Here is a 20,392-nt window from a genome sequence, read left to right on the forward strand (position 1 = left end):
TTTAAAAAAAACAAAAAACTTTTTGGTTTAGTTTTGTAAGAAGGGGACTTTTTGTGGCAGATTACAGAGAATGGGACGTGAAGTTTTCTTTGCATTGTTATGTTATATATTGTCTCACACTGATATCATTGGTGTCATATGAATGAACACCAGTCCCTCCAGTCAATATATGAACAGTCTGTTCTCAGGTAAGCATCAGGGAATACTGTCTGATCCATCTCATATTCTCCACACCGAGTATGAGCTCTTACCCTCTAGCAGACGATATATAGAGGACCCCAATGTAAACTCAAATGTTCTAAAAACTCAACTGTACCTACCACAGTTGCTTGTTGCTTGTAGTATCATAATGTTGCTTAAGGCTGCAGGGTTGTGCAATAGATTCATAGAATGATGCGAGCGGTTGTGTAATATGTTGCTTGTTCTTATCACCGGCTGTGTGAAATATGTGCAGTATGTGTGATTTGTGGTTGTGATGTGCTACAGTATGGGTTGTTTTGTTTATATGTTGTTTGCTTTTTATTATTACTACAATGGAGGCAGCTATATGATAAGACAAAATATTGTGTCATGTGTGCAGCATTTGAGTCCAGTTTGAGTTCCCTATGGTGACAATAAGTATATGGTGTTGTATATAAGTCTAAGCAACACAATAAATAACAGAACTAAATTACTAACTAACAAATGTAAGACAGAGAGGGGGAGAAACACAGAATAGTTGAATAAAGCATCTACAGTCATGCATGCATGGACTAAAAAGCCCATGTGCTTTTGAAGTGTCCTTGAGCAAGACATTAAATCCCTCTAAGCACCAGAAAGTCTTTTTCACAACCTGCAACCTCCTCAAACAGAATTTTCCTCACAGTCAAAACAGCATCACCTCATCATTGCATTACCTATGCATAAATACACAAATGCATATGCAAATATACTACATTCATTCAGCTAATCGGTCCAAGTCTGCTTATGATAAAGTGTAGAATTTTTCTCTCGTCTTCCTGACTCATTTGCTGAGGCTGGTCTCATTGCAGGCTAATGATATATTTCTAAGGCTCTCATGAAATAGAATATGACGCGACCTGTCTGTCTCTCTCAGTGACGCTCCTTTGTGCACAGTAGGTGGGATATGCTTTTCAGTATTGAGTCAGACAGATAGATCCCCCTGGCGGCAGCGAGCTGTAACTAACCCCAGGTTGTGACTGAGAGAGAGAGGAAAATGGGTGGACGGAAAGTCCCCGTGTGGAAATCCCCTTAACTTGGGCTTTTTCCTTTTTTTTAAAACTATCGTTAGCGGACGTGTGTACTCTTTTGAAAGGCTTCGCAAACTGCCAGGGCTCCCAAATAGATCTGACACTAAAGGAAAGAGAAGGTTGAATGGCGCCGAGGACCGCTGCGGTGAGGCTGAGTGAAGTGGCTGAGAGAGGACTAGCCTGAGCATCCGGGAGGGCTTTGTTATTACCCCGACATATTACACAGGTAAGACACCCGTCCTACCTCCTTGTGCCTCCCCATGTGGACAACATTTCTTATCCGGAGAGGGGGATAGACTTTGTAGCCACATCACGTTTGGGCCTTGAGTAAATGTATGGTCGTGTTTCTGGGGACATGGAGGAAGCTTGAAGCCTGCTCACGACAGTGGCTTTGACAGCCATTGTTTACAAAGACGTCACCCTCAAGCGGATAACAGGGCATTTAAACAACCAAATGTAGCATCGGTGCGGCTACAATGTATCAATACTCGAGCTGTGAGACCAGATTGAACGCTACATTGTTTCAAAGGTAGTTGTCATTGGAATTACGTAAGCCTTTAACGTCAGCAAAGTCTCCTGTTATTGTGTTTTGGTGTAGCCAGCCATCCTAAACCGCAGCGTCCACCACTGTGCCTCTATCTGTCTGCCTAAAGTCTGCCAGCGGTGCCAACACACCAAACAGCGATTAATGATTCCTGTCAACACGGTCACTGACATCCAGGTGTCTGTTGACTAGTCCCTCATGTGACTGACCAGCCGTTTAGCATGGCCTAGTGTGTTGTTGCACCTGCTGCTGTTTTGGGGTAGCACAGCCACACAGGCCACTATATAAGAAGAGTGTAAAGGTGTTTGTAAGTGAGCAACTATAACAGTTTTCACCGAGTGCCAGCTGCTAATCACTTGACGTGAGGTTGTTGCTGGAAGTTAGAAAGTCAGCAAAACTCTGGGCCTACTTGCTGACCAACACTTTTAACTTCCTGTGAGCTGAGAATGTGCTGACACTTTCTGCATTTTGGGTGAAATATTCCTTTAAAATCCCTCAGCGTTGTACACTCATGTAAACACTTGATTCTTGGTCAGGGTTGGGTATTAAACCTTAATACTAAAGTAAGTCTGTGTGGTATTAAATATCAAAACTGACAGGTACTGAAAGTTGGCATTGACTGTTTGGTCATGTGTTTAGGTTTGTTTATTTATTCTTCTATTCTTCTACCAGAAATCAGGAAACTTTTCTAACTACAGATTGTATTTTTGTTTAGGAAAAGTTCTTACACATCTGTTTGTGTTAAGACATCGATAAATAGGGATATAATTAGAAGTTAGTATGTATCTCTGGAATAAAAAAAGATTTTTGGAGAAAATTAAGTATAAAAACAGTATCTTTTTGGTATTGTTGTCAAAATTCGCTTATCGTTTTGGCACCAGTGTTGAAAGATTTCCAATCATTCTCAACCTTACTTCTGTGACTTAATGTAAGTCGACTGTTTTGCCCTCCAGAGTTAGGTGAAGGCGAGGGAGGAGTCCTTCGGGCAGTCAGTGTGACCTTCCCAGCAGCCTGGGAAGCCCTGGGTGGCCTTCATTTCAAGTCTGGAAAACACCAGTTTATTGTTGGAAGGCTTTGAGCTCAGTGGGACACTGGGACGCCCTGTTGGGGGGGGGGGGGGACTCTCCAAAACCGTCAAGACAAAAAGGAGAATTAAAAGAACAAACGAGAACACAAAGGGTTCTTTGTTTGTTTATTCTATTTGGCCCACCAGAATCTCCAGTGAAAAAGCACCAAGCAGCCTTTACAGCGGGATGATCCTGTGTCTTGGGTGGTTTCCCGAACAAACTGTAAATTAAGTTGTATCTGAGTCTCAATTAATAAGGAAAGGGAATCTCCGCTGAAAATTTCCCACCAGTCCCACCAGACTGTTCTACTCTATCCTACTGTGAAATAACATATCCACTCCCCTTCTCTCCATCCAGTTTCCACATTGTTCGATCATCGGCGGTTGGTGCCTCCTCCTCCTCCTCCTCCTTTCCTCCTCCTTGTTCCTCTTCCTCCCCACCTTCCATCCACCTGGCCACCCATCCGCCATGTCGCAAGGTCAGAACTTCCTCCCCAAATTCCTCTTTGTCTCCAACCTGCTGAAGGCGGTGAAGATCCGTCAGCGAGTGCCCAATGACGTGGTGAAGCCGGCTGCCAGCGGCGGCCTGATGCACCACCTAAGGGGTATGCACAGATACACGCTGGAGATGATCGCCATGAACCACTTCCCGCAGGCCTTCAGGGAGGTGGTGCAAGCCGCCATCCTAGACCGAGCCATGCAGGCCTCCTTGGAGCAGGAGAAGAAGCTCAACTGGTGTCGGGAGGTGAAGAAGATGGTGCCCTTACGCACAAATGGTAAGAAAGCTAGTGCTGATGTTTAGGAGCTATAATGGAAACCTTAAACCAGTTTCTATGATTTTTCCGATTCTTGGGTGTAAGTTTGGAGTAATTTGAGATGTTAAATCACAGGAAGGGAGTTTAAAGTTGTGGTTTAGTGGTTGTGTATGTTTGGACCAAAAAGAATAAATGCTGTTGGAGCAGGAGGATCTGGAGACACTTGACACAAAGCTAGACAACTGGAACATTTCAACAGATTGAGCTGATGTGAAATTTTCTGTTCCTTGAATTCAGGAACAGAAGCAATCTTGATCACTCGGTGGGGAGGGGGGAGGGGGGGGGTGGGCGTGTTTTGCTTTTGTTTCATTTTCTATGATATAGGAGGTGCGTATTTATGAGTCAGGCCCATTTGATATGTAAATTCTGAGATGTCATTACTCACAAGCAGGGTTACTGTAAATGACAACAATTGATGGATACAGCTTCCGCTTTCATATACACTCATTTAGCAGCCCCCTTTTTGGTTTTTACTGTGCCGAGCTGAGCGCTTGAGTCCAGTCAACCCAATGCTACGTCATGTTTTCTATTACGTGGATGTCGTAACACGGGAACATCCCAGGCTACACAAACATACAGACATGGGCCTCATTACTTATGATCATAGCTCTGTACTGGGAAATTCTCTGGCGTCACATGCAGGAGTATTATTTACTGTTGATGGTGCCTCAGACCCGACTATTTCCACAGTCTTTCATATACAACCTTAGGGGTATGTCCCCTCTTTTTCTGTGTAGGTGTATGTAAGGAGTGTGAATGTCAGTGGATCTTAAAACTTCTTAAATAATTTTAGTTCCCCACCTGCCTGACTGACGTAGGTTTATGTCTTTGTGACTGTCTGATGTGTCAGAGCTCACTGGGCCTTATTAAATCAAATGTGTAAAAAATCCAAGTCTGTGTCACTGTTGCTGCTGGCCTATATTGTATTAATTTAAACACATCTGGTATGTACATCAGACTCTATTTTTAGATGAGGGGAAAAAACAGTCTTTGAAGGGAAACATCAGCCATGGCATTAACAACAGAAGAAGGAAGCGGAAATCAAGCTGGGTAACAAGTTTGTCTTAGACATGTGAGTTTCCAGGGGAAATAGTTTCTTTCTTTCTCACAGGAAGCAATAAACACTTGGCAGTGAGAAAATCCTAAAACAATCTCATTTCAGAATTTACTTTGAACACTTACTGGATGATGTGTGTTATATCCTCATGTTGTTTTTTTTTGTAAATAGTGAAACTTTTCACAAAGGGCCCTGGTGATTACGAAATGAGTTAGTAATGACTAAAGGAATTACTGTAACACTCAGAAATACACACATACAGTTCCTCTTCAGAAAGACCCCTGAATAGATGAAAAAGTTTTCTGCCTTTTTGCTACCAGTAACTTGGATGGAATTTCCTGGTTTGCGAAGATGATGTCATTAAGATGAGACAGAATTTGGAGCTGGAGCGTCTAACTCTGAAGGACCCAGACGTGACTTTGAGCAGAGGACGGACAACACACACACACACACACACACACACACACACACAGAGGACTGACTGACTGCTGCTGAGTCACTGGAGCTCAGCAGACACACATACAGAGAACGTGAGAAAGCAAAAGTCCGTCAGTGAATGACCAGTCAAGGCGGGTCATATTAAGCTTCTCAGAGTCAGCACACTGTTATAAGATCAGTCTCCACTTTGCGTGAATTTACCCGTTAGCCCAAAATCTTTTTCTGAGGTCATCATCTACTGTATGTGAATATACTGAAGATTAGAACCTCTCAACTCATTTCAATCTTCCCAAAACCTTCCCAGGATAGACTAAGAAATACAGCTGACCGGCATAAAAGCCAAACATAAGACGTTCACTCCCCGGCACTTAAAATTAATAGGCCAATATCCGTTTTCCTGGTTCGTGCAACTTTTCCGCCCAGTGAAGAAATGCGTTATTGAAATTCAGTGCGTCTTCTGTCTTGAATGTCTCGGACGCATCCGAGGGTTTTTCCCAAACAGCATCCCATGTCTGTCATGTGTCCCCAACAGGCAGGATTTGTTCAGCTACAATACACTGACGCCACATAAGAGCAGAGAGGACACACACACACACACACACACACACTGCCACAGTGTTCTGTTTTTATAAGCACATATATCAAGTTTTTCTTGTAAATGTGGTATCCTGATTATTTGATATTGAACATACTGCTGTTTAATATTCTCCATATCTTCAGTTCTTATCAAAGCAGAAGCTAAAATGGTCTTGTGCAGGGCTTGTTTTGTCAGACTAACCTCAATAAACAGCTTGCAGACAAAGAGTGGGATAGAGAATGATTGTGACACAGACCTAGAGCGTCATTGGAAAGCACAACATTGCAAACTTGTGGCAAGTGTCACCTGGATGGCTACCAGATGAGGATTAAGCCTGATCCTACGCTGGTGTGTTTTCAGGAAGTGTCGCAGCTTGCCACAGAGGAAGTATCTATATTTAGACTGATGGGACCAACAGACCATCTTTCATCTTCAGTTGTCAGGCAGCTCAATCCAGGGTCAAAAGTCTGCGTGTTTTTGTGCACAAGAGGAACTGATTATACATGTGTGTTTGTGCCTATTCTTGTATGCCTCTGTATGGATCTCTGTGAGGATGCCTATTCTCACTAGAGAGCTGTGCATTTTATGTTTTTGTTGAGCATGATGCAAGAGTGCCGAAATGCAACACCAGCTAGCTAGTCTGAAATAGAAGCGGATGTTTTTTTGGTTTTTTTTCCTCAACGTACAGTGGGATGTTCCTTTTGGTTGACAGAAAACAACGGAATCTGACATTACAGTCATCTCACTGTACACATAGTTATTTTTTGAAATCTGATCACAGTTCGGCCTATGGTGCAACACTTACTACAGAGTTTTTGTATGGTAGGCTGGCTAATCTCTCTAATGCACATAGGCTCGCTCTCAAAATGTGAACAACTCTCTGAAAGGTATACAGCAGCAGCATTATACAGATAAAGGTGTGTTTGCTCATTTCATTGTGTGAACCATTTCCAGGTAAGCATTAGTGAACAGAGGACAGATCATGATCATAAGCATTAATCACAGCCCTCATCGGGTGTTGATAGCAGTTGTTAAAAAAGATAACATTCCATCCTGTCCAAGCCACACCCCTGTGGAAAGTCCAGGACCAGCTGAGTTGCATTGATGAGTTGGGATCATAGGAGGGGAACACGCACACACATATACACACAAAAGGCAGAAGTTAGCGCAGGGAAATTCCTGTGTTTAGTGTGGCAACAGGGTTTTTCAGAGCTACACACATTGACTAACATGGCTGGGCTCTCCTGTTTCACAATGAGAAAAAGACCCAGCTCCGCCATAGGAGACTAAATAAAATTCCAGGATTTTAAGTTGTTCGTGCTTTTACACACACAAATGCGTTCAGAGAAACCAGCTCTTTATCTCTCCAGACGGTTAGTAGAATATAAAGGACGCAGTTTTCTTTGATATGAAATGAGACAAACAATTTGCTGGAGATTTTCCAGGTATCAAGGAGTTAAAAAAAATAGCTTTTAATTTTGCAAACATGTATTTCAGGTGAATTAAGGGATGTTATTCTCAGGCCAGCTGGGTAGAAGCCGAGCTTTGTCTGTAGAATGTGCGTACTTGCAGACATGTGAGGGTCATATAATAGTCTAGACACCAGATAGTGCGACAACCGGCCTGACAGCTTGGAAATCCCCAGACTCCTGTTACGCATGTGTGTGTGTACAATGCAGTTATGTGTGTGCAGTTGTGCATACTGCGTGTGTTCGTGCATGTGTCTCTGCACAGTTTTAGAAGTCGTGTGTCCCGTGTTCAAAATCAACCACCTTTAGTACTAATATTGTGTGTGTTTCTCTGCCTTCTTTGTTGTTTCTATAGGAGATGGGAATTGTTTGCTCCATGCAGCCTCTCAGTACATGCTGGGCGTTCAGGATACAGACCTGGTGCTTCGGAAGGCCCTCCATGGTGTTTTGAAAGAGACAGACACTGGTGTCTTTAGGGCCCGCTTCCAGGCAGAGCTGCTCCAGTCTCAGGAGTTCACGCAGACCGGACTCCGATACACCACCATGGTATGAAGATTAGCATAGCTCTACACTAAAAGCCTTTTTCATTACTTTGTATTCACATTTTGGCTAGGAGCAAGTGTTTTGCAGAAGCCTGAGCTAAAAAAAAATACAACCTTTGTGCTAGTTGGATAGTAAGATTTCAATCCTTGTCTTTGTCTTTTGCATCCTGTAAATAAATGTCTTGTTTTTATAGAGTGCTCTTTCTTAGTTTAAGCAAGAGTATGAGCAAAAGTCTTTCTCCTCTTTCTCCTAGCTACAATACATTTTATGAAAATATAATCCGTCACACAAGTTTACACAAATTCATGTCCCAACTCTTTGTGTGTGTATGTGTGTCTGCTGTCCCAGAACTGGGAAGAGGAGTGGGAAAAGATTGTGAAGATGGCGTCTCCAGTCTCCAGTAGCAACGGCCTCCAGTTTGACTCTCTGGAGGACATTCACATTTTTGTCCTCTCCAACATTCTCCGCAGACCCATCATCGTCATTGCAGGTACACACATTAGATCATCTTAAAGTTTATTGCTCCTTGTTAGCCATCAAAGGCTCACTGGTCTTGCATGAACATGTCTTTCAGCGATAGAGGAGATGAAGGTGTCTCCTCAGCCACATTGCTCAACATTTTACTGTTGTTTTGAAGTCTTTGTAGTGTTAGATTTCACTGTATCACCTCCCATCTATCTTTGTGAGCAGATGTAGAATGGATATTGTGCTTTATAAACTCATTTTTTCCAAGGTCTTGTTCCAGTACACTTAATAAAATGGCAAAATCAATTTTAAAGGGGTGATCAGGCATTAAGAAGTCCTTTGTTTTTCCAGAAAATGTCTACTAAAAACATATTTAACGTGTTTTTGGATGATTATTTTTTAAATCAGTAGTAACTCTACCTTAAATCGCTGTTCTTTCAACAGACCAGGTGGTCAGGAGTATGAAATCTGGCTCCTCCATCTCTCCTCTGAATGTGGGTGGGATTTATCTACCGCTACACTGGCCACCCACTGAGTGCTACAAATACCCAATAGTGCTCGGCTATGACTCCCAGCACTTTGCACCCCTCATTACCATCAAAGACAGTGGTCCAGGTATGAAACACTAACAGATAGGTTTTATGTAGTAAGAGAGTCAGAGAGAGGACTGATATGAAGTTGCTCAAAGTTTTTATAATTGTGTAACTTCTTGGTCTGAATTTCCCAGAGATCCGAGCAGTACCGCTGATTAACCCAGGGCGTGGGGGCTTTGAGGAGCTGAAGGTTCACTTCCTGATGGAGAAGGAACAGTCGCAGAAAGAGAGGCTTCTCAAAGAGTACCTGCTGCTTATAGAGATCCCCGTTATAGGCTTGGGCTACGATGCTACACGGATCATCAACGCTGCACGGTACTTACAGACAATAACTTCTGTGTCCTAAATATGAAGTAGACAAAGTGGAAAAGAAAAATGAAAAGACTGAGATCACAGTTATTAGACTTGTCTACGATGCTAAATGCAATTTTGCATGTTGCAACTTAGGAATGATGAAGTTGATGATCACATCAACCCTAAAATGAATCACTCTTATGAGGACCTAACACTAATGACACATGACATTAATGATGTTAAAGGCATACTATGTAGGATTTGTTGGTTGCTGTTTGTAAGCGCAACATTCAAAGTTGGTCCCTCCTCCCCGGCTCAACAACACCAGACCGAGCTGAGAGCGCGAGAGAGATAGAGAGAGCAGCGGTGGCCGAGCGAGCTAGAGAGTGAGTGAAGAGAGGGAGTGGCAGTAGCGAGAACAAAGCCGTGAATCAGAGAAATAAAACGTTATTTCTGATTATTTCATGGTGGTTACATTCTAAAGCACAAATAAACACGCCCACACCTCTGCACAACCCTGCGGGAAGGTGCCGCATTGCTGGGTGTGGTGTGAATGCAGCCAAAACGCAGGCTTCATCCTGTCCGTTGTGGCCTCTCTGCTCTGCGTGTGTGTGTGCGTGTGTGTGTGTGGAGCTCAGCCCTGCCCTCAGTCAAACAGACACAGACAGAGAGCAGAGGAGAGAGACAGAGAAGCAAACATCCCATTTCAACAGTGGTGCTGTGCCACTATTGACAACATTTAGAGGAAACACTGAAGCACATAAAAAAACACAGTGATGTAAACTGGTCGCTAAATTTTTGTAGAGTCCCTATCTCACACCCTGCGATCTGTTATTAGCTGCCGAAAGACTGACACCCACAAACATCCTGAAAACAGCAAAATAACAAGAAAATAAGAAAATACAGGTAGAGAGCAGGGTGTCTATAGATACATATACTCCCACACACTTGATGATTGAGGGGGATTATTTTTATATGAGTCTATAAATTGTTTTTTATGAAAATCCTACATAGTATGCCTTTAACTTTAAATTCAGCAAAAGGTATACAATTACAAAACGTGCTGTTGAGTTAAGAACCACATTGTATGTCTCTCTCAAGGTTGGATGAGGGCAACCTCCCTGAAGACATGAACCTGATGGAGGACTACCTACAGCTGGTCAACCATGAGTACCAGCGCTGGCAGGAGGATAAGGAGCAGGCATGGGCCGCTCAGCCGCAGCGCCCGCCGCCCTTCTCCGTCTCCCAGCTCTCCCTCATTGAAATCCGTTGTGCCACACCACGATGCACCTTCTACGTCTCTGTGGACACGCAGCCTCATTGTCATGAGTGCTTTGAGAAGAGACAGGCTACTACTGGTGGAGGAGCGAGGATAGAAGGGGTGGTGCAGACCAAGGGAGGAGGGGTACAAGGTGGGGTAGGAGTGATAGGGGGATCAGAGACTGAGGTGAGCTCCAGGGGAGCCCGAAGCAGCAGCCCCCCATCCTCCTCGTCCGGGAGAGGGGTGGTGTTATCCAGCCCCCGCTCCGCCCCACCCACCGCTCCCAGCCTCAGCCTGTACAGTGAAACTCATGCCATGAAGTGCAAGACACCCGGCTGCCTCTTCACCCTTAGTGTGGAACATGATGGACTTTGCGAGCGCTGTTTCAACTCCAGGCAGAACCATGGACCCCCTGGAGCTGGAACGGCTGCTACAGGACTCCCAGGCCCCAATGGGGGGCCTATAGCTCCCCATCCGGCCCAGGGCTCCGGCTGGACCCAGTGGGGTGGCTGCGAGACAGAGACAGAGCGCTGTAGTATGTGCAGACAGGAGGCGTTCAGGATATTCAATGGCCTGTGTCCACCCTGCATGCAAAGACAGCAGGCTCCAGAGAGGGGAGAGCCACAGCAAAACAACCCTAGGACTGAGGCCACATCTTCAGCTTGGAGCCAGACAAGGGACCCTGAACGGCCGTGCCTCACCCTAACCCCAGGACACACCTCAGCCTGGCAGGCCCCTCTGGCCCGGCCTTGTAAAAGATCTGGCTGCCAGTTCTTTGGGACGCCAGAGAAGTTGGGTTTCTGCACTATTTGCTACGTAGACTATCAGACCAACCACCGTAAGTCCTGAAACTATATTGGATAGCTTCTGACTGTTATGTTGCTTATGTTGTTGTCTTGCTTGTAGGAATTGTTGTGTAATGTTTAATTGGATTTTCTATCTTTCTTATCTTTTATTTTTTAATTGAACATTGTCTGCCTGCTTCTATCATGTTAACACTGTTTAAGAACTATTTTTACTCAAATTTCAAACATATGGGACATTACTTATGTTGGCCAATCTGGTGTTTGTTCCAGACCTGACCCCTCCCCCTGCCCCGGTCCAGAGCCGGCATGGTTTGGAGGCAGGCTTCCAAAATCCCTCACGGTGTCGTGGGCCTGGGTGTGGTGCAGTTGGCAAGGCAATGCTGGAGGGCTACTGCGACAAGTGCTACGTCAAAGAGCAAAGCACACGGCTTAACCAAGTGGCACATCGCACACCACACTCCCCTCCACTGGTCATGGTAGGTGTCTGGCGTACCTTCTTAAAGGTGCAGTGTGTAGGATTTAGCGGTGTCTAGCGGTGAAGTTGCAGATTGCAACAAACTGAGTACCCTTCCCCGTCCCCTTTCAAGCATGTAGGAGAACTTACGGTGGCTACTGTAGAAACATGGCGGTGCAACAAGCTCCGTGGCAGGGGTCCTGCTCTCTATGTAGATATAAAGGGCTAATTAAAACATACTTATGAATATTATATTCCATTTCTGCAAGTCCGTTGCACTAGATGCCACTAAATTCTACACACTGCACTTTTAACTCCTTTTCCCTCGCTGTACTTCGTTATCTGTTGTTTGTGTCCTTTTTTTGCCTTTATTTTTCTTTGATCCTTGCTGCCTGTCTTCTCAACTCTTGCAATATGCTGCTGGTCCACAGTTTCAGTCACCAATTGAACTTTCTCCTCTTTCTCTTTGCTCCCTTTGTACAAAAAGCGTGACCGAGCAGCTAAACCCAGATCTTCACAGCAATCCCAGACCCAGACCCAGATTCAGTGCCGGCGGAGTGGCTGCAGTAATGTGTCCCCGGGTTGCACAGACCTCTGCCCAGAGTGCCACACGCGTGGCCAAGGCAGAGAGGCGGGCAGGAGGGCGCAGGCGCCCAAGGAGAAGTCTAAGCAGCGGTGCCGGACGCAGGGCTGCGACCACTACGCGAACCAAGAGAAACAGGGCTACTGCAACGAGTGTGACCACTTCAAACAGATTTACCGCGGCTGACCACATACGCACCCATGCATCGATGATGATGACACATCGCTAGCACGCTAGAGCCGCTGCCCTGCCATGGGCGCCCCATGCCAGTCAATGCACCTCTGATACTAACTAACCAACTAACTAACTAGCTAGTGACTAACTAGTAACCTTATGGCCTGAAAATCAAACCCCCCATGTAGAATGTGAAGAGAGAGTGTGTGTACATGGGGGGGAGTAAGTGAGTGTGTGTGTGTGTTTGTCTGTTTGTGTGTGTGTGTTTGTGTGTGTGTGTGTGTGTGTGTGTGTGTGTGTGTGTTCGCAGTAGACATGGCCTCCAGAATACCTCTTTGTGCAATTATTATCATCTGATGTGCTGTGTACACTTACACGGTGAGAGGTTTGGCTACATGTCAGAGCAACTGACTTAACTCTTGTGTACAATATGTATTTAGAGGTACGCAGTGAATCGTGCCGGACAAAATGATTGTATGTTGACATAACGAGAAGCATCTGACATTGCTTTCTAGACCACAGCCAAGGATTTATACCCCTGTCTGTCTCTCTGTCTGTCTGTCTGACTGTCTGTCTGTCTGTTTATCTGTCTTAACCCATCTGTGTATCTGTCTGCCTGTCTGTCTAGCATTTGCTCTGTAGAGAGAGGAATGCAGTAGTTGGGGATGTCCAGCAACAAATGTGTGGAAGTAGTAAGCAGAAGTGAGCCAAAACTGGGCCAAAGCAAAGCAAATGAAGTGCTTGAAATAAAATGAAATGGTAACCACTGTTGTTTAGTTTAGCTCTCCAAAATCACTCTTATGTCCTCTAAAAATTGACAAAGATTTGCCAAAAAAGGCTTTTGCAATCAATACTATAAAATGATCAAGAATTAATTTTCTTCCATTAGTCAATTGCAGTGTTATATTTTAAGGCAAATTAACTTTAGTATTCTTATCTGTTTATATGAAGTTAACATTGTGAATTGCTTGATATGGAAACAGTGCAAGACAGACAGGGCAGGCCCCTGCTAGTTTTGGTGCTACATGTACAGAAATACAAGCCTCTGCATTGTAGCCAACATGCTGGCGGTGTCAGCGGACAGAAGGCAGAGAACACAGTAGAGACAAGACTCATTCTTTTTCTATTCCTCCCGTCCTTCCTCTTATTTCCCCTCTTCTCCTCCAAAACAGATCTGTTGCCTTGGACGTTGTTTTCCTGTTTACTGACCACTTAAGCACCTAGAAACTCATACGCAGATACATGCGCACACATACCTACACATGCGCACACAAATGTAGTAGCTCCAGTCCTGTCAGAAGGGGATTGCCAACAATAGAGAGAACTGAGAACATAATGACGGATGCAGTCTGACTGGAACATTATCCACCTTAGCACCACACATACACACACACACATGCACACGCAAACGCAAACACAGCTCTGTGAGATTGTATGCGCCCCACCCCAGCCTGAGGTGATGTGTAGGTAAACAAACCCATAAAGAAATGCATTCCTCTCTGCTCCACCCCACTGGATGTGCCAAGGCGACAATTTCCAAACATCAGAGAGCAATCCCATTGCCTGCTTTGGCCAATCTTGTTTATCTGAATGTGTTTTGTGCTGCCGCTACAACAGCACAGTATTGGGGCTGATCCTCGATAAGTTTTGCCTTTAAGTAGTGATTGAAATTTTATGGACCAGAGGAGCCTGATCAGTGATCCTGGATCAGTGCTCCCACCTATAAAATGCTTTTGTGAATATGGATCTTGGTCCATATTATAGGACCTTCCAACCCGATGCCTCATCTCCAACACACACACACACAACGCACATGTGTGCGTCTGGAATACGCAAAACTGACATTCCTGTTTTCTTATTTTAATTTGTTTTGGGATTTTTTAATGTATTTTAATATATTTGGTTTTGTTTCTGCCAAAAAAAAAAAAAATACACGTGCCATCAATCACCAAACAGTTGTTGTTACCTCCTTAAAAATGGCCAGCCTGGACCATTCTAAACTAACTAGAGTGCCACAGATAGACATCTCCAATTGTGTGTAGCTGCAGAATAGCGCTTATCAAGTGCTTTCATGTTGAAAATCCCCTAAATAGGCACCATCTTTCCATGAGTGTTTATTTTATCCTCATACGAAGAAATGTTTATCTGCAGAGCATATCTCAAGCGTAAAACATTTATCAAACTAACTCAAATGTGATATCAACTGGAACAGTTATTTCCCTTATAGTTCTGCTGAAGATTTCAACTGCTGTAGGCAGATGTCCATCTGTGGCTCTTGTTAGACAAGCATAGACAAACAGGCTCTCGGTCTGCCTTTTCATTCAACTGTATCTAAAGCTGTCAGGCCAGCCCACGTGTTGACGGCCTGTACGTAGATCTCTGTGTGCTTTAATCACCTCTAGACAAACCTTAATCAATTAAAGGCCAATTAGTGGTCAGCTCATCAAGATCTCCTTAACATGATTTTGGGAGGTCTGACTGAGTTTGACTGGGAGGAGATCACATAAGTTGCACATGACTTGTCTAAGCTGCTGAGGCATTTAGGAATGGTACTCCGACTCGCTTAGGGACATTCCAACAGTAGGAAGAGCATCCGCTTAAGAGCAGAAGGTGTAACAAAACATGCAAACAGTGTGGAAGTTTCTTTGTGTGACCTTTCGACAATAGGGTATTGTATGAAAAAAAAGCCTGGTTTTATTTGTTAAGTATTTATTCATATCAAGATATCTGTATTGTGTGATTCAATAATTATTTATATGTCGTCCTGAAATGAATTATTTTTATTAAGAAATCTGAAATCTGTCTCATGTGTTTTCTTGTCTCTGTAATTATTGTGTGTGTGTGTGGCTGGTTGGGAGGGAGGGAAAAAAGTGTGTGTGCTTGCACTATCACAGAATATGTGTATGCGACACAAACATGCACTATCCTACATGCACTTGCACATACAGAGTGCTTGTGTGTGCTTTTCAAGATTTCAACATTGCACTCTTATTACACCATTGCCCCTCTTTACTGTGCAGTGTATTGCCCAACACTGTTTCTGCTGAAAAGCAGTTGCTCACTATTGGCTGTGAATCCATCTTCAGTGTAGGAAGCACAGTGGGTGCTGCAAAAGCCATCAGATAACTGATGCCTGGTTTAGATGTGGCAGAGTGTACCATTTTCCAGTGCCTAACTGGGTTAGCTCATTTTCTCTTCTTCTTCTTTCCACATCCGTTGCTCTTATTTCTTTTCTCATTTTTACACATTTCCATACAAAAAAAGTTCAAATGGTGAGGTTTCTTCTAGGTGCTTTTTTGTAATCAGTATTCAGTTTTTTCCAGCCTCATGTAAGGGCGTCATTCTTTTAAAAAAAATAAAATAAAGGGAACTCCCACCCTCATAAAAACAGTTCACTCAGGAGGAGTGGATCATGCAGTGGGAGGGGGGAGTTTGGAGCGAGGCGAGATATGGCAGTGACAGGTGGGGAATTGGTAATAATTATATATGGTAGGCCAGAGGTGACATTTAACATGTGTGGGGCTGCAGAGTTGTGCGTGGGCTTTCTCATCAAACTACAGCCTCTACCACAGTCAGATTGGTAGGCTGATGTGGTTTCCTGGAAATACCCCGGCATGCAAACACTCCCTTGTGTAACTGTTCCTTTGCAGACGAGTGCTGTTTCACTTGTGTGAATACTTCACTGACGTTGTGCACCTTCCCATGCAGAGTCTATAAAAGTTATTTAATGAAGCAAACATGTTTGTGACAAGATAGGAATGGAAATGTAATGGAGGTGCACCCCATATTGCCTTTTTTATCACCACATATCTGTGGTTAAATGATGCTGACAGAGAGTTCACACAGCAACAGTGCTGTCACAAGAAATGTTGTTCATTCAAATTACAGATACTTAACTGTGTCTCCATTAAAAGATGCATTGCCTATAAAGCTGGATGATATGATTAGAATGAATATCAAGACATTAATAAGAATATTTTTCAGATTTTTGCTGTATGCACAAACACAGTCTCTAGTTAAGAGAATTGTACAAAACAACAATAAAAATACAGACATGGGGGCGGGTAGGGGGAGACAAAGCAAAACAAAAAAATCTATAGAAAATATAAAATGACAAAAACAATCACATATACAATATAGAAAATGCATGCAAACTTACATATAAAACAATCAACTTTATGTTCAATGAAATTAACTGTGTTCCACTATACTGGATGAGATCTGACAAAACTCTTCACAAAACAAAAACATCAGTACTTCATTTCTTAAATTCAGTTTGTTTGGAATAAGTAATTTGGACTGAAGAGGTCAAAATTCCAGAAATACTTGGAGTATAAAGAACGACTTTATTATTCTTGTAAAATGTATTGTTCTTATAAAGTTGTTTTTGCTCGTGTTGCTGGAGTTTTTAACTCTTCAGACTACTTCCCTTTTCTGTGCATCTTTGAACTCGGTGAAGTTGTGGACAACAGAATCTTGCAAACAAATCATTATATATGATTAAATGACCATGATAGGATTCTGCTGAAGATTGATAAATGGTAAACCCAACCCTATCACTTACAATATATAGTAACATATGAAAGTAATCATTTGGGACTAGAAACTAGATAGATTAGATTAGATGGATTAGTTGTTTATGCAAAAGGATACATGTCTAAAAACTGTATTTATGGCTCGATTAACCTGTATGACAAAAAACTGCTGTTGGGCCCATACTGACCCCCAAAACAACCACTCTGTGCATTGTGTATGTACCTGCCAGTACTCAGACTGTATACTGGAGTGATCCTACCTACCTCCAAGGTTTATGTGCAGTAGTGAGTTTGTGGCTATTTCATATAACACAACTTTATTATTATGCACCACATGAGTGCAGTATAAACCACAATAAGAAGGTCTTCAATCTAGATTGTCACAAGACAGCGTCTCAACATGAGATAACAATGTAGGACCTGCCTTTGTTGATATTGTCTTCTAGTGGTACAAATTCCTTAAAGAATTAACAGTTAAAAACCTTTTTCAGGGCAAAAACACTGCACTACTCACATTTACACAACAATTGCACCTCTGATTTTAAATCCATATGTCCTAAACTCTGTGTTTAAGCTGTCACAATAAACTGTCAATGAAAATGTCAAATCTAGATCGCAGCACAATGTCTATTAATGAATGAAGCTGCCAAAGTCTGACTCACTGCATCTTCTTTTGAAAACTTAAATGTTGCAAAAATCAAAAGTACAGCTGAGGCTCATTCAACAGGAAGTTATCTGTTATTGTGAAATAGGAAGAGCGTGTATCCATGGTTACCTTTGTTCTGACCCTTTCATAAGCAGCAACAAACAGAGAGCTGAGATACATTATTCCACCAAGGCAGTAATGTGCACACACACAAACTCAAAATCATTATATTTGTAACATTTATAACTATGTCATTTGAAAGTCCCCCCAGTCTGTGTCATTTTTGCCAGGAACTTGAAGCAATTTCCACATTTAGGTTATAAAGGATCCGGTGAGGAAATACACCCTATGTGTCACTCTCAGCTCTTTGCTTGTTAACATCATTGCTCAAACTTGTATACTGTGTATTTTCAAGTACTTGACACAACTTTTGTCCAGTTTATTCCTTTTTTACATACAACAGCATGGAACGTGACTTGTGTCAGCTTCCACCACTTCATTTCTTCATGTGAAATGTCCAAAATTTCACAACCAGATGCTCTAATTACAATTTAAAAGTATTTCTGAGTAATAACAAGCAGTCACACAGTTTTTCACCTATTATCAGCAATCTAATCTCTCTCTCTGTGTGTGTCTGTCTTAATGTGCAAGTTGGTGTATGCATGTGGGAGGGCTCAAAGGTGACTCACCAAGATAAGATGGGAGAAGTGAAAGTGACATGGAGCGAAGCACATCGGGGCTGAACACTGAACCAGGACACCAGGTGATCTTTAACCCTGTAGCTGCAGCACTTTCAGCTTTCATTGTTTTGTAGTCTTGTTCTCAAGCTGTTTCTCTGTTTTAGTTATTGCAATCACTTCTCTCTAGACGCTCACGCTCGAATCTGCTGCAGCAGCAATTTCCACACTGGGGATCATTAAAGTTTTAACATGTCAAATCTAATTAACAGAGGAGATGTGTAGACTCAAAATTACCCAGTTGTCCAGAGAACTGTAAAATAATTATTCATATTCTGAATGTTTTTCTTAAAGCTGCAGTAAGCGATTTCTGACCACTAGGGGGCAGAGAGACTACAAAATGAGATACCATGAGGCAAGTTGTTAGGGTTAATGTGTTTATTTTTTGATACCAATACCTACGATACCTTTGAGTTTCAGTGTTTATGCCAAAGCAATACCGTTTTTTTCTTGTTTTTCTGACACCTTACTTTGAGGAATATAAAAATATTTTTCTCTTTTTTAAAAAAAATATTTTGACAAAATAAGGAAAACTTCTCAAATGCATCAGTATTTAATTTTGTCTTAATGAAAAGCAGCCATACAAGAACTTCCCTGCAGTCAAATATTAGTTTTTTCTCCTTGTTCCTTCAGCTGGATGTTTGAGCTTCACTGTGCAGAATGATGTACAGTATGTGCAGAGTTTGACAATAGAAGGCTGCTTTCACATTCATGTGTTGAAGAGGGAAAGTTTTTTTTCACCTTATTTCTAACAAGTTTTTGAGTTTAGTGTTGAAGCAAGAGATACCTTGTGTCCAGCAGTTAAATATCTGAAATAAAAAACATTTACATAATCATAGATTCTCAATTTTTCAATAAGAGAGAAGGAAGAGGTGCAATTTCAAGGATTTTTTGGGAGGTTACTTTTTTTGATGAAAAAAAAAACATATCAGACAAGTATTTTGTATTCAAGCATGTCTGAAGGGGATCTTTAAAAAAATATGAATGACATACAGTCTACAATTTTCTATTAAGTTATGATTTAAATCAGGAAATATTTGAATCTGAATCAAAGCATTTGTTATCTTTTGATACTTTTGATACACATTTATTTGGTGGTTCTGACACATTTCAGTCTGTTTCCCAAAAGTATTGAGCTTAGATACTCAACCTGAGTGTTTGCAATTAACTGACTACTTACACATCTAGTAGACACAGAGCAACATGAGCAGAGTGGCATTTCCGGCCACCTGACAAATGTAAGCTCAACATTAACTGGCATTTTAGCTCTGGTTTGGTCCATGAACTTTCTTTTTTACATTAGATAGGATATTCGGTGAGACTGTTAAACCTGGAATTAATAAAGTAAATTAAAGTGGAAAAAAACTGCAAAAGCTGCAGAGTTAAGGTGTCATTTCTCTGTGAGTTCTGCATTCTAATGATGAGGAACGGCATTTTCAGGTAGGCTTTTGAAGTATTTTTTAAATTTAAATCCACACATTTAGCTTTACAGCTTCGTAGACTTTACATTATAAGAATAACACCTCATTATCACCTGTAATAGTGATGCCTTATTTAGAGTATGTTAAGTTGCAATACACTATATTCACCACAGGGTCGCAAACATAAAAATAGTAATTGAGACTACAAATAAGGACTACAACTCCCAGCATCTGCCTGAGTTTACGGAAGTGGCAGCCGTTGGCAGATGGTTGGCTCGTTTTATTGTTCACGGTACGCGCTGAGTTCCGCGCCGGGCGGTACGTCATATCACAATAACAAAAAGTGAACACCGCCTTCCGGACACGCGGGTTTAGTAAAACAAATACACTATCGTTGCGAATCGATGACCGTTACGACGTGTGTGATATGATGGTTGATGTTGTAGTTGTTATGCATAGCCTAGCATGTTTAGTTCGTAACATGGTGTAATATAACAACGATTTTAAATCAATGAAACCGTTAGATTCAGACGAGGAGGAAGCGGAGCAGCTGGGTGCTTACCAAAAGGAGCTGAGGCGTAAGTTAACATTTTAACTCGCGAAATTTGCTAACTTACTTCACGTAATGAGCAGCTAGTTAAACTGAGAGGAGTTCGTGACACAG

At 42.4% G+C, this 20,392-nt stretch overlaps 2 protein-coding genes across 4 annotated transcripts in view; both read left to right on the top strand.

Annotated features, from left to right (window-relative positions):
• The first annotated feature begins 1,213 nt into the window (after positions 1 to 1,213).
• tnfaip3 (tumor necrosis factor, alpha-induced protein 3) lies at positions 1,214 to 15,187 on the top strand. Its single transcript, XM_042434141.1, has 9 exons — positions 1,214 to 1,476; positions 3,219 to 3,636; positions 7,572 to 7,762; positions 8,108 to 8,249; positions 8,669 to 8,839; positions 8,952 to 9,132; positions 10,213 to 11,210; positions 11,449 to 11,654; positions 12,120 to 15,187. The coding sequence occupies exons 2-9, from the start codon at positions 3,330 to 3,332 to the stop codon at positions 12,399 to 12,401; spliced, it is 2,478 nt and encodes an 825-aa protein (XP_042290075.1). The 5' UTR covers positions 1,214 to 1,476; positions 3,219 to 3,329; the 3' UTR covers positions 12,402 to 15,187.
• A 4,926-nt stretch (positions 15,188 to 20,113) lies between these two features.
• sdccag8 (SHH signaling and ciliogenesis regulator sdccag8) overlaps positions 20,114 to 20,392 on the top strand; it is a 47,061-nt gene continuing 46,782 nt past the window's right edge. For 2 of the 3 annotated variants that reach the window (XM_042434272.1, XM_042434273.1), the window contains exon 1: positions 20,114 to 20,306. In XM_042434272.1, coding sequence (XP_042290206.1) covers positions 20,240 to 20,306 — 67 coding nt within the window. In that variant the 5' untranslated portion in view covers positions 20,114 to 20,239. The remainder of the gene's footprint in view (positions 20,307 to 20,392) is intronic. The other variant, XM_042434271.1, reaches the window with a different exon arrangement.

Source organism: Thunnus maccoyii, chromosome 14, assembly GCF_910596095.1.
Source record: "Thunnus maccoyii chromosome 14, fThuMac1.1, whole genome shotgun sequence".
NCBI classification, from domain to species: domain Eukaryota; kingdom Metazoa; phylum Chordata; class Actinopteri; order Scombriformes; family Scombridae; genus Thunnus; species Thunnus maccoyii.

What these genes read in the sequence shown, in the direction of transcription:
- tnfaip3 (XM_042434141.1), top strand. Translation starts at nt 3,330, where the DNA reads ATGTCGCAAGGTCAGAACTTCCTCCCCAAATTCCTCTTTGTCTCCAAC. An exon ending in ACCCATCATCGTCATTGCAG is followed by an intron (nt 8,250 to 8,668) that starts GTACACACATTA and finishes TTCTTTCAACAG; the next exon opens with ACCAGGTGGTCAGGAGTATG. An exon ending in CGGATCATCAACGCTGCACG is followed by an intron (nt 9,133 to 10,212) that starts GTACTTACAGAC and finishes GTCTCTCTCAAG; the next exon opens with GTTGGATGAGGGCAACCTCC.